This window comes from Seriola lalandi, unplaced genomic scaffold (genome assembly GCF_002814215.2).
Source record: "Seriola lalandi dorsalis isolate HSWRI2012SDOR001 ecotype SW California unplaced genomic scaffold, Sedor1 jcf7180002054249, whole genome shotgun sequence".
Lineage (NCBI taxonomy): Eukaryota > Metazoa > Chordata > Actinopteri > Carangiformes > Carangidae > Seriola > Seriola lalandi.
This window is the reverse complement of record NW_019524802.1, coordinates 38,843-53,296: the sequence shown is the minus strand read 5'-3', so window position 1 is coordinate 53,296 and position 14,454 is coordinate 38,843. Positions and strand designations below refer to the sequence as shown.

At 37.9% G+C, this 14,454-nt stretch overlaps 1 protein-coding gene across 1 annotated transcript in view; it reads left to right on the top strand.

Annotated features, from left to right (window-relative positions):
* Positions 1–1,393: 1,393 nt before the first annotated feature.
* Positions 1,394–14,454, top strand: part of synrg (synergin, gamma) — a gene marked incomplete at its 3' end in the record, with an annotated part of 36,574 nt that continues 23,513 nt past the window's right edge. The window contains exons 1-7 of the mRNA XM_087173531.1: positions 1,394–1,462; positions 8,785–8,825; positions 10,042–10,178; positions 10,659–10,786; positions 11,758–11,863; positions 11,969–12,080; positions 13,097–13,507. Of these exons, the coding sequence (XP_087029657.1) occupies positions 1,428–1,462; positions 8,785–8,825; positions 10,042–10,178; positions 10,659–10,786; positions 11,758–11,863; positions 11,969–12,080; positions 13,097–13,507 (970 nt within the window). The remainder of the gene's footprint in view (positions 1,463–8,784; positions 8,826–10,041; positions 10,179–10,658; positions 10,787–11,757; positions 11,864–11,968; positions 12,081–13,096; positions 13,508–14,454) is intronic.

Genomic DNA, 14,454 nt, shown 5'->3' with positions numbered 1-14,454 from the left:
TGATTTCCATTTCATCTATTGGCTGTGGCTTTGAAAGGCAGAACATATCAACTAAAGAGAAATGAGTCACAAAGTGAAAAAGCTTAGTGTGGAGGTAAATTAATCAAGAGTGGCAACAGGACTGGGATAATGAAGCCAAAGGGAGACATTAACATTCAGTACAGAACAAGGTCGGGGTGACGGGGATCAATAATGTAATAAAAGGAAAGAATGAGTCACAGTGAGCAGAATGAGAACCGAACCTTAACAGCACACTTTTCATCAGAGGGAAACATCCCACAGTCTGTAGTGAGCAGTGTCAGGAAGTACAACACATAGGATATACAGTGGAGTCCAAAAGTCTGCTCTTGTTACTGAGTGTGGTCACTCTCATAAACATAATATCAGAAACAATCCCTGTGCAATTACTCTTTAACACTAAAGCACCCTCTGTGTCCACAAATCACATTCATATTAATTTAAAACTCATACTGTGAAATAACACGTACATATCATCCTTCTCGTGGCTAATACAAGCGGGCCTTACAACTGTAGGCTACATAGATGTGTATACATGCACATACTGTACATAACCATCTACTGTATGTATATAAACAAACTAATTACATTACGCTTTTGATATTCATTTCAGCACTCCTTGCACCTGTCCATACTGCACCACTTGATTCCTTGTTTACAGACATATCTTTTTCTTAACTATATGTATATGAGTGTCTATTTCGTCTCACCTACTGGTTTGTGTAGTAGCCATATGTTTATTCGTTTAGCTTTGTTGTCCTTGTTTTCACTGTATGTGCATGTTTATCTTCCTGAGCATTTATTGTTATTGGTAATATGTACTATGTATGTACATTGAGAGCCACTACAAACCAGAGTCAAATTCCTTGTATGCACAAACATACTGGGCCAACAAAGTTGATTCTGACATTGACGAGAACCAAAACCAGAAGGTGGCAGTAATGCAACGTTAAAGATGCCAGCTGCTGTAAAACACCAAAAAAGAAGAAGAGGAAGGAGAAGTTTGAGGAACAGTAACGATGTTAGTAAATAAATGTAAAGGGCCTACAGAGAGCTGTCCCTGACAGACAAAGCTCAGGGCTGTAAAATCCCAATTCTCCAGCCAGAGAGCTGTGCCCTGGAGGCAAGAGTAGGGCTGTAAACTGCCAAAATTTACCAGGCAGAGAGTTGTGCCTGAGACGCTGAACCCAGGGCTGTAAACTCAAATTTTTTTCAGGCAGAGAACTGTGCCTGAGAGACCAAACTCAAGGCTGTAAACTCCCACTACACTGGGCAGAGAGCTGTGCCCGAGAGGCTCAATTCAGGGCTAAAGAGCTGTGCCTGTGAAACCAAACTCAGGGCTGTGAACTCCCAACGCACCCCTCGTCACTGCTGACATCATCCTCCTACTAGTGACCACTGATATCAAGATGGCGCTGCGGCCAGGATCTGGAGGAGGCAGCAGGTATTTTAGTCTTTTAAAATTAACTCTGTCCCGAAAAATATAATATTTTCGTGAAGTAGCCACCTCTGAAAGCCGTTTAGCCTCACATTTAGCGCACAGGAGGGACCCCAAAGACGGCGCTGACGGCTGTTTTTGTAGTCGAGGCTTGATGTGTTGAGATGAGATGGCTGGTTGTCAGGTGTCACAGCTAACGTTAGCTAGCTGTTCCTGCTTCTGCCTATCAAAGTGGATAACAAAAACGCCATAATGTTAATAAAATTAACGCATTCAACGTGTTAAACCCCGTCGTGCTGTCTGCAAAAGTTATTATCACTGGAGCTTTCCGGATCCAGTGATAAAACCATGATATTTATTGAAAATAAATGCACACAACTCTCTTCCAGATAGGCCTGTGGACGGCTGATAGTGTTGATATCTGGCCTTATTAGCTTCGATTTTCTCACTAAAATATGTCTGTTTATTTAATATTGTGTTGGTACACTGTAGTATTTAAGAAGGTGAAGCAGATGGCACATGAAGATCTTACAAAAAGCTGCTAAATTAGTTAATATTTTCTCTTCCAACCCCAGCTGCTTTCCCCTTTCTGGATTCAGACTGTTCTGCTGTATATGTCCTCTATAGTTCCTCAATAATCAATTCCGTCACTCGTGCATCTTTCATATCTCCAGCCAATAAGAAGCTGCTAGTGTCCAGGTGATGTTCAGGTATCTTATCAAAGCAGTAGGATAATGGTCTGCAGAGGAGATGAAAAGGCCAGCCTCATGATTTTTTCATAAGCTGAGCTGGAGCTGCTTGAATAATAAATATGCTCTGGCTACAAGCAGACTAGCCAGGTGATACTGATCCGACAGGTGAAACCAAAGCCCTCAAGACTGTGTAATTGAGCTTGGGCAGCAAGAAAAAGCAATGGGAAGGCAGATGTGATGAGAGGAGCTGGATATAGTTCTGTTTTATATGATAACCATTTTGCTAATGTCTGATATTGACTTGTGCTACATATCTCTTGACTAAAGTCAGTTTTGTTTGCTTGATGATGGTTTGTAGATTGTCAATCCTCTTCTCAAGTAAAGTGGGAGTTCAGTGGGAAAATTTGACCTAATTTATCAGACAAACAGGGTCAGTGATACGACTATAGGAGGAAATAAAATATATCATTGCTACTAAAGATTATCGTCATTGTTGATTTATAAATTATGTTCTTGATAAATAGTTTGGTCTATTAAAAATGACCAAATGGTGAAAAACACCCATTACAATAGCCTAGAATCCAAGATGACATTTTCTACTGTCTTATTTTGCTGATCAACTGTCCAACACCCAAATATTAAAATGAAAGTAATATGAAACCAAGAAAGTCTGTTGGAAAATAGTGAAATATGTCTGTTATAATTCACCACAGCCCAACAAAATATATTCAGATGTTTTATTTGACCAAAAGTCCAAAACATCAACAACATGTATGACAAAGAAAAACATCAAATCACCATAATGAGACTTGCATTTTTACTTGAGAAATTACTACAACAACTCATCATTATCAAAATAGTTGAGAATTAATTTTTAGTTTATCAACTAATGGATTCTTTTAGTAATCGTTGCAACTCTACAATATATGCCATCAGATGGTTTTTCTGTACTGTTAATAAGGCAACAGCTATCACTGTAATCTCTCTGGTTGTATCAGACAGTTGTGGGCTATGTTGCAATAAAAAATTTTTTTTACCTCAGAAAATGTACTATATCGTGATAATAATGGAGTTATTTACAAAAACACTGGTTTGATACCATATTTTGTTGATTTTTGAAGTGAAAAGAAATAAATACAACCCCTGCAGTAAACGTTTAGCCTTTTTTTAAAATTTGAATGCACTGTTACTTTTTATCTCATGTACTTAAAAATGAAAAATGAAAAACATTGAACAGTAATTGTGGCATAATTAAATGTATGGACATCTGACTAAATAAGTACTTGCAGCACTAATAAAGCAGAGTTGAAGATTTGAAGAAAGGCAAATCTTTTTAATGTTTGTTTGCTGCAGGGAGTTTTACTTCTTTTCACATCCAAAATCAGCAAAATGTGTATAATGAAAAAAACTTTACATACAACTCTATATTGATGCACTGCGATGATGATGATTTTCTCCATATTGGCCACTCCAAGCCAAGTACTGCTTTTGATAAGGCCTTAAATTTAAGAGTAGCTCTGTTAAAAAGATGATTATTATTTATTATTTATTATGTCTGCCAGGGGCATCTGTTATCTTTAGCACATTCAAATCCCTTTTCATCTTTTTGTAAGCTTTTCAATATAAAGGATATGAATTAAGGACTGTTTTGGATAGTTTTGGTGCACTGTTTTTTTACTGCCAGACATGATAATTCAGCACTAATAGAGTAAAATGTGTCAGGAGTGCCAGAGTGGAAAGCCAGGAGGTGGAGCAGTGGTGCAGCTTAAAATACCTGCTTCACAGCTGAGGCGTTTGGAGTAAATGTGTCAGTGTAATGGATAGATATAAAGAAGCCAAGTTGTTAAGTCAAAGTTGCAGTGGATGTAGTTTCCCCATGTGAGACTGTGACAGAGATGCATAATATCAATATGATGAGGTGATGATGGCCCTATGTAAAATTCTCTTTCTTCAACAGGCCATGTGATTACATCTTTCATCAGACAGCTGACTTCCTGAATGTCAGATGATGTCCTATTGTAGTATCCCATTAGTCAAGAGTGTCTTACTGTTGCCTGTTCATGGAGAATTGTGGACATGATTAATACATTTATTGTATGTTATGACAGCCAGAGCTGAATTTATGTCGGGTCACAATGTTAATAGACAACTTAATTTGTCTTTGCCATCTTAATCTGTGGTAACAGGAGAGGGGCCTTTGGGTCCAATACCTCTGGTGGACTTCAAAGGACCCCAATTAATAAAGGGTCCCTGGCCACATGAGTGACTAAAATGATCCAAATTAGACCTGCTACAATTAGTCGATTAACTGATTAGTTGATTAACAGAAAAATAATGTAAACATTATCTGGTTCCAGTTTCTCAAATCAAAGAATTCAATACTTTTCTCTTCATACACAATAGAAAACTGAATATCTTTGGGGTTTTTGACTCTTGGCAAAACAAGACATATGAAGACATCACCTTGAATGGGAAATTGCAAAAGGCATTTTTCAATTTTTTCTGACATTAACAATTTATTGATTAATTGAGAAAATAATCACTAATCATCTGAGGTATGTCAAATCCAAATCAGATCTTGTTTCGCGTTTAGGCTTTTAATGTATTTAATTAATAAATATTCATTATTGATTAGTCTGCTTATTATCTTCTTGATTAATGATTAAGTCAGTAAAATGTCAAAAAAGTGAAAAATGCTTATATTTTCCCAGAGTCCACACAGTCCGAAGCCTAAAGATATTTGTTCATTATCATAAATGACAAAGAAAAACATGAAAATACTTTCATTTTAGAAGCTGGAAACAGCAAATGTGAATGAGTATTTAACAATAATTAATATATAATTTAATTTTTTTTTTTTTAAATGCTTGCTAATTACCTTTCTTTTGATCGACTCATCAATTAAGCGACTTATTAAATGCCAAAAGATGTGAAAAATGCTGGTTAGAGTTTCTCAGAACTCCACGTGACGTCTTCTTATTGTTTGTTTTTTTTGTCTGTCAAAGATATTCAGTTAATGATATGAAATAGAAAAACAGCAAATAATTGCATTTTTGTGTTTGGTAATGTTTTACTTGATAAATCACTTAAATGATAAATAGATGGGCAAAATTATTGATCATCAAGCAGGACATTAATTGTGAACTGATGAACTAATTGTTTCAGTGATAGCCTCTCAATCTGCGTAGGTTTGTAAACGAGTACTTGTCATATCTACAGTAGCAGTTTCAGAATAAGCCCAAAGTAATTTTAGGGCGAGTGTTGGCGTCCTCTGTGATGATGACATTGACTGAAACTCCTGACCCTACCTTCTGTCTCCCAGCTTTCCCAGCAGTTTGATGATAGCTGTTGGATGATTACAGGTCTTTTACAAGCCACTGGCCTGCCTGGCGGCCACAGCTGCTATCACTGCTTATCTCCTTCTATGTTAATCTGCTCAGCCATGACCTGTTATTTGCTGCAGGATAGTGGGCAGCAGTGCCTTAGTGCTCCTGTAAAAGCTTTTTAAGCTGCAAATCTTACAGGGAGCAGATGTGAAAAACCCTACAAGTCAAGCGTCATCATTGAAGATAAAAACCCAGTCATACATCAGTGCTCTGTGAAGGGTAACCTCTGCGTCTTTGTCTTTTAAATTATGATTTAGCAAAATAAATCTAAATCACTATTGCGTTTAAATACTCAGAATATTATCTGAATCATGAGTGATGCTCCTGTAAAGGTTTTCATATAATCTCATTCAATTAGAGCTGAAACAATTAGTCAATTAATCGTTTTGTCCATCACCTATTTTGATCAATTATTCGTTAAAAAGGGAAAAAAAACTACACATTCTCAGGTTCCAGCTTCTCAAATAATAAGATTTGCTACTTATCTTTGTGATACATTATAATGACTTTGGGTTTTGGACTTTCGATCAGACAAATCAAGACATTTGAAGACATCACTTTAGATTAGAAGTTGTTGTGGGTTTATTCTCTTTTCTTTTTAACATTCATACACCAAACAACTAATTGATGAATCAAAAAATAATTAGAAGATTAATAGATAATGAAAATAATCCTCAATTGAGTCTCTATATTAAACACTAAAACCAAGAAAATTTCTCTTTAGTTTTCAGGCTGGTCAATTTTGGATCTATATTTGTAGAAAAGAAGCCATATGCATAAAATGTGTGTGCAGCCCTGCATTGAATATACGAAGCTGCCATCCTGTATCAGAAGTCTTTATTTATTTACCACCACCAGTGCACATAAATTGACATTAGTATAATGTCAGTGTGCCAGTAGCAGCAGCAAACCTAAGGCATGTTGAAATAAAAGGCAGACAAACAATAACGCACACTACAGTAGTTCTGTGGATTACAGCCTTATTCTGGCATAGCATTACTGAACTGAAATGTCCTGTCTCACTTTTTTGGTCCACTTGGGGCAGTGGAAACAACGCTGCTATATTATCATTTAATACAGGTGATATTGGACTAAAGTTGTTTATTCACACATGCAACAGACATGGAGCATCAATAGTCTTTGTGTCCACCCACTGAAGTCCAATATTCACTTTCCTTTTAGCTCTGGTTTTGGTCTCTACCAACTCCTGAGGAAAGAGATATCTCTCTTTGGGCAAATCACTGCAAGAGACCCGTTTCCCATTACACAGTCCATTTGATCTATTGTTAATTTAGAATTTAGAATATTGATAATATCAGCTTTAAAGCTTATTTATTAGCTTGATAATATTTCTGTGTATTGACATTTTGCCTCTTATATAGACAATGTGTGGCTGTAGGACCTGTTAAATATAGCTGATATCAGTTGATTCTCAAAAATGACTCAACAACACCTTTGAGAAAAAAAAAAGTCATTTATCAGCTAAAAATCCAAAAACTTGTGTCTGAAATGTGAATTTTCTGCTTCTATCTGTTATATATTTGTAAATCTTTGAGTCTTGCATTGTTGGTAAGACAAAAGAAATAAATAAGAAAGACATCATCTTGGGCTCTGGGAAACTGTGATGATAATTTTCCACTTTCTGTCACTGTTTATGACAAAAAAAATATTTGATAAATCAACAAAATGATCAAAAGGTTTATTTCATGATGAAAGTAAAAACATTTTTGTAATAAAAAATGATTCAAAATTCCAAATCTTAATCTTGCGTGTAGAAGTCAAACACAAGCTAAATGTATTCCTTATTTGCCATGGGGAGCTGATAATTGCATTAGTAAATGCTTGAACTGTCTTACAATTAGTTCCTTGCTTTTAATGTCGCTCACCTATTAGATTAGAGAGGGTACTTGCAGTCACAGGAGAGGCTGGCTGGCTTATTCTTCTGTTTGTTTCTGCATCGTCAGTTTCGGCCTGAAGAACAGAGCTGTAATAAGTTATTTGACAAATAGCTGAAGGCCTGTGTGGGTTGGCTCTGGTGAGGGAGAGACTTGGCTGACTTGTAGAGACTTCCTCTGATTATTTCTTGAAGGCCTGTTTCTCAGCCCAGACCCAGTGACAGAGTCCAAGTTGCCTGTGGAAACTAAACTGCACCAGTTTGGATGCTTTTTGGCATTAATGTTAAAATTTCAAAGGATCAGTATTTGAAAGCTGACTTTGAATCTGGTCTTTGTGAATAAATTGAAACTACTATTAGGTTGCTGAACAAAGGCTCATTGGAAGGCTCGTTCTGTAACTGCTGCGTTTTGCTGACAGCAAACATAGTGGTTTTTCCCCTTATGTGACAGATTTAATGTTTGTAGTCGAAGTGGTTTTTATTAACGTGGTGTTTGGAGATGGAATGACAGCATTAGCACAATAAGATTCATGCAGCATTCAGATGTGATTTGACTCAATGAAGCAGTAAATGATTAAAAACATGTCAAAAACTGAACAGCAAGTCATTCTCAAGCAGCTGTTTGTACACACATCTAATAATGTAATTGAACAATTAAGAATAGCAAACAAGGCTTTTATGTTCTGTTCAGTTGAGTCATTTCAAATAAATCCAGATCCATTTGTGTAAATAATAACAACAGATAGGCATTTACACTTATATACACAATGGAACCACATCCAGTTAAAGAACCATTTCATGGAGATATAGCTGTACTGTCAAACATCTCATTCACTTACATGTTTTACCTTTACCCTACTTTTTAAGTGTTCTTTTTACCCACCTAGCCTTAAAATATTAACTTACAAAACATCAACACTAACATTAAATGATTATTGGTTCCAAAATATCATTCACAATGCCATTCATTTTATATTTTAAATCTATTTTAGATCTTAAACTGATCATTTGCCACTTTTTTTTACTTGCTTTTACTTACTTGCTTTAGGTGTGGGAAAACATGAACGATGCAGTAATACCCTTATACTATGCATTTTTCAAGACTTATGAGGACATTATGCAATTGTATATTAGATTAGATTAGATTAACTTTATTTATCCCACAACTGGGAAATTCATTTCATTTACCACAGCAGAAAATAAACATCTACAGAATAAAACATCTATGGAATATGTATCTCACTTTATGAGTTCGTATAGAAAGTACACAACTTACCTAATGTGATATTAGTATATTACATTAGTTTAGCTTTAGTTTGAATCCTATAACTTGTATTTATCTTTTTTCTCTTTCAGTTTTATGTATCCTGTTGGAGGGGGCTTGGGACCGCCACAAGGTGAGATGTTCTGCAGTTGACATTACCAGCTCTTATAAATTGTTTTAAAAAAAATAGGTTTGTCAAATTTCATCAGAAGCTGTCCAAATACAAGGGAATTTCAGTGTGCTCAGTAACATAGCATCTTTGCGTGTTGAAGGTCACTCTTTGATCATCTAGTGCGCTAAGTCTGTTATTGTATTTGGATTGAGACTAAAAAAAAGGTAAAAAGCGCAGCGTTGTGAAAAATGTTGATACAATTTCTTGATGTTTCTATGTTGTGATTGTAGTTTGAATCAAATTACTGTAGAAACTAATGAGCTGATTTCCAAACAAGTAAATACAATTTCACTTTTGAGATTCAGGGCACAACATGCACTTTGACTGATTACACACAAATGCAGAACATGTTTAATTTGTTGGGTTCACAAATGACCTAGAACAGGGATCCTCATTAAAGATTCAGAAGTGAAGTCTAAAAAACTCAGGCCAGATTGCCTCAGCTTTACTTCTCATTAGTCTTTCCTGTTAACGTTTGGTCATTGCCATTTAAGAGCACCATGAGTCATTAGGCGGAAGTAAGTAGCAGCAAGGAACACATACCTTTGTTACCCCCAGCACTGTTTACTGTGGGCCTCAGATGTAGTATGATTTAGCTGTGTGTGTGCGTCATATTTAGGCTGTTGACTTTGCAGTATGACTCCTGATAAACCATTCACACACCACTGGGACAGGCATCTCTCAGGGGTCATTACATGCTCCCGTTAGCAATGTCATTTTAGTCAGACAAATTAGAATATGTGCAGCCTCCTAAATAAGCCATTTATTCAGCCCGGTTGAGCCCTAACATGGTGAATCATCTGGAGGCTCCAGTAGAAGCTGGCTGCTCAGCTCTGGCTGTCAGCTTACACAGCATCTGTGAAAACAAGCACACACTTTTCCACTTTTTTCCCCTCCCTCCTCTTGTTTTGCTCCAAGCTGTCACAGTAGTCACCAGAAAAACAGATTTGGTTGTTGCTGAGCCTGTGTCTTTTTCCAGCTCACCAGGAAATGGATTTGCAATACTGAATTATGTCCAGACTCTGGGGGCTTTTTTTTCCAAAGTCCGGACTTGTATTAACTTTCCCTCAGTGTACTTTAAATTGGACTTACTGTCATGCTTCAAATAGTAATTGAATACACTATTCTTTGCCATGTCCACAGTACATCATAACAGTGTTTGTGTGTGTTTCTGCAGGCATGGTTCCCATGCAGCAACAGCAGCAGCAGCAACAGCAGGGCTTCCCTATCGTTCCAGTCATGCAGCCTAACATGCAGGGCATGATGGGAATGAACTTTGGAGGACAGATGCCCCCAGGAGCCATGCCTATGCAGGTGAACTTGTGAATCTGTACTAAGTTTTTGGAGTTTTTTAATCATCCTCTTGATTCTCTGTTTGTCTGTTAGTATTTTGAGGTAGAAATTGTCCTTCTTTTAGTTCCTTTAGGTGTTTTGTCATCTGTGTCATTTGTAGTATTTTCTTTTTAACAGACTTGCTAATGTGGGCTTTGGTTGGTGAATACATAATACTGAAACTCTGCTGTATTGATTTAACCAATTTCATTCAAGTGGAGGTTTGGGATTAGCGTCCCCTTTAACCCTGCTTGCATCCAAATCAATCTAGTCACAAACTGTTTAAGTGTTTTTATTCATGATTAGTACCATTAATGTGATTCTGAATTGCATTGCTTTTTCTTGGTGTGAGTGTTTAAATCAAGTGAAAGGAGTGTGACAGTAGGAATGCAAATGATCTTTCCGAGCTGCTTTCTTATGTGCTTTTTTTTTTTGTTGTTGTTCTGTTTTGGTTTCCAACAGGGCGGGATGGCGATTGGGATGCAGACCCCTGGGATGCAGTTCTTGGGTCAGCCACAGTTTATGGGTATGAGACCTGCTGGACCCCAGTACACTGCTGACATGCAGAAACAAATGGCTGAGGAGCACCAGTAAGACATTTTTTTACACCAATAAAAAGAGACTGTGTATAAGCATGAATGCTCACATCAAACAAAGAGACGCTGACGATGCTTTTAGCCACACTAGCGTTGTGGCTCTAGGGATGGCAATATTGGTCATACTCACCACACTATTAGATGGATTGCTGTGTACATACATTGTACAGCCATTCTTGGTCCAAATGACTTTGGTGATCCCCTGACTTTCTCCTCTGGTGCCAACATGAGGTTGACAATTGTGGTTGTGAGAGAAATGCCTCAATAACTATTGGATAGTGTGTCATTACATTTGGTAGAAGCATTCATTTTCTTGTCAGGATGAATTATAATTGCTTTTATGATCCTTCAAGTTTTTATTAAGTGCCATCAGGTCACAATTTTAATTTGTCCAATACTTCAATTAATGACCATGACTGTCCGTCCTTCTTTCAATATGAATTGTATCAGTCATTGTCAATAAGAATCCTTTTTGGAATTTTCTATTCGCCTCCATCCATCCTGGTCACTGCATCTGCAGTGGGGTCCAAAGGTCTGAGACCACTTGCCCATGGCTGTATGTATTGTACCGAGTATGTTATGTCTGTTAAAAGGGAGTGTACTGTTGGCCTAGGGGTTCAAGACCCTTACCATTGCAATTCCAGTGTTGCATTGTCAGTGTCACATCTCCCATTAGGCAAAGATGCCAATGAATACTTGGAAAAAAGTCCATATATGAGTCAGTATACTATGTTTATACTTAACGCACAGTGGCTTGAGTGATTAAATATAACCCTAGTAACATTCATTTACAGATAACCAATAGAATGCCATTTGACAAACAGATAAATATTGATTTTATTCCAATTAGTGTATACAATCTATCTATCTTAGTTCTTATGTTTTACCTGGCTCCCAACCCCTTCAAGAATATTATTTGTTTGGCTCTACATTTAATGTCTGTACTCTGTACTCTTGCCTGTTAGAAAGCGTCTGGAGCAGCAACAGAAGATGCTGGAGGAAGACAGGAAAAGAAGACAGTTTGAGGAGCAGAAACAGAAGCTGAGGCTGCTCAGCAGTGTCAAACCTAAGGTGAGTCTCTTCCCACATCCAGATTATCTTACTATTTTTCTGACATGTCTACTGCTCATCTTTCTAGCCCTCTGGGCTATTGATACTCTGTTGTGCTGTACTCAGACAGGGGAGAAGAGCCGTGATGATGCCTTGGAGGCAATCAAAGGCAACCTGGACGGCTTCAGTAGAGACGCGAAGATGCACCCCACTCCGTCATCACAGACCAAGAAGCCAGGTACCTTCACCTAAACACTTTTAGTTGTAATCCCTATGATTTTTCCTGTTGTGCTTCTCCATCAGCAGATCTGCTCAGTGTGGCTCTGCTGCAATGTCTCCGTCTGAGAATAATAACTGGATTGGAGACAGGTCTGCATGATAGCTACCCAGCTGGCAGCCAGACGAGCCAAATTTGGGATTTTCTGTCTGAGTGTATAATATGCAACACAGCCACTTAATCACATAATTTTTTATCATATTATTTTTACTGTCTCTTGCTTTTTCTGTACACGTCTCAGTGTTGTCATTATCACTTTTTAGCTTATCTGTGTTCAGTATAGCATCTGTTTGAGGACCTCACTCACTTTCTGCACTTTTTAGTGTCTTAGACTTGTAGAGTTCCCTCACTTTACTTACTTCTGTGCATTTCAGAATATTGTTGGCATGCATTTACAGTAACAAACACAGCTAGGAGTAATGCTGTAAGACCAGAAGGTCCCAACCTTTTTGCTTTATGAAACCTTAAAATGAAGCAGAGCTGACTAGCAGCTCCCTGTCCCAAGCTTTATACGTCTGTGAGTTACGAGCCGACTGATTTTCACCTTTTAAACCTCTCAAACTGTTTGATTTGAATAATTTTAGTGACTAACCAGCTAAAACTTTGCAAAGATTAGAGAAAAGTCAGAAAGAGAATACAGAGTTATGCTACAGAACGGTGTTTTTTCTTCTTTTATATACTGACCCCTCAAGTTGGGAACCTCTGCTTTAGAGCCGTTATTCTGGTGACAACATTTATACTAATGCTGTTTTGAAAATTGATAAACGGTATTTCAGTTAAATATATATATTTTTTTTTTTTTGCTGAATCTGAGTATCAGTTAAATGCTGTATGTTCAGATTTTATGTGAATCTGCAGTTCTACAAGGTCTTGCACAAAATAGTCGTTCACTCTTTCACTGTGCAGCCCTTAATTCATTCTCCATTGTAGTGTTTGTCATGTGATGTGCCATCATCATTATTTCTTCATTTTTGCAGACTCATCGCCATCACACTCGTCTGTCACCACTCACTCCCTCCCCCCAGCTTTGTCTGAGGACAATGACGATTTTAGTGACTTTCAGGGGCCTGTAGATGCCCCAGCCTCTTTCCCTCCGCCCTCCTCCTCCACTTCCTCCACCTACGGCCTCTCCTCTCAGGCTCACATCCAGCCTTCGCCCCCTGGCCCCAAGTCAGGTTTCTCTGAGGGCGATGATGAGTTTAGTGACTTTGTTCAGGGTCCTGTAAACACTCTCCCTTCCTCCAACTTCCACCCCTCCTCTCAAGCCCAAGTCCAACCTTCGTTCCCTTCCTCACAATCCCTCCCTCAGTCTCTCCCTGCCTCTGTGTCAATTCCCACTGCCTCCCAACACTCTGCTGTCAACACCAGCTCCCAATCTACATTTCAAGGTAACTCTTCCTTTGCTTTGTTGACACCTCCTCTCACATCCCCATAATTTATACTCAACCATTCACACTTTGTATTGGTTTAGACGGTTTTTTTTGTATTTGTAGTGCTGCTTTTATTGCTAATGCTGAATATTTTTACTTTTACCTCTGGATTTTGGTTGGTCTTGGCCTGCGCTACAGTGTGAGAGCATGCCGCCAGCACAGTAGATGGCCTCATTACTTAAACCTTTAAAGCTACCAGATACTACAAACTAGGTAAACAAGGATACAGAATTAAAAAAGAAACCCAACTTGCTTCATCCTTAGAGAATGTCAGTCTGTCAGTAAGTTTTAACCCTGTAGTAGTTGAATCCACTATTCAATCAGTTTATGGATTGTGCAGTGATAGGAGAGTGTCACTCTCCTGTGTCATCTGCTGTCTTATCTCTGAGATGAGCAGCTGCTCTGTGACATCTCTAAGTTTTTAGTCTATGAATGACAGGACAGTGAGATCACCTTCTGTCCAGAGAAATGCAACAGCTAGCCCTCCATTGAGTGTCATCCCTAATCCTCTTAAGACATTTCTGACCTAGTTGTTTAGCATCTGGAGTAAGCAGATTAGATGGCGTCAGGATTGCTTACCTGTGATAGAGCAGAACAGAGACCTGGCAGAGGCCTGTTGTTTAAGACTCCTGCTGACCATCTAATAGTGGTTGGAGACAAGATGCTTTTAGAAGCATGTATTCAAACTGCAAGAGTGGTTAAATAGCCTGAAGTTGTCAGCCCAAAAAATGTTAGTGATTGAATGGGATATAAAAATTTTTTTTTGTAAAAACTGTAAACTCCTTTGACAATTATTAAATAGATAAAGATTAAAGGTTCCCTGTGGAGTTTCCTGTAAACAAACATGTTTACAGTGATGCTCACCAAAATGTGTGTATCCTTAAAGACTAACAAACATGTTAAGT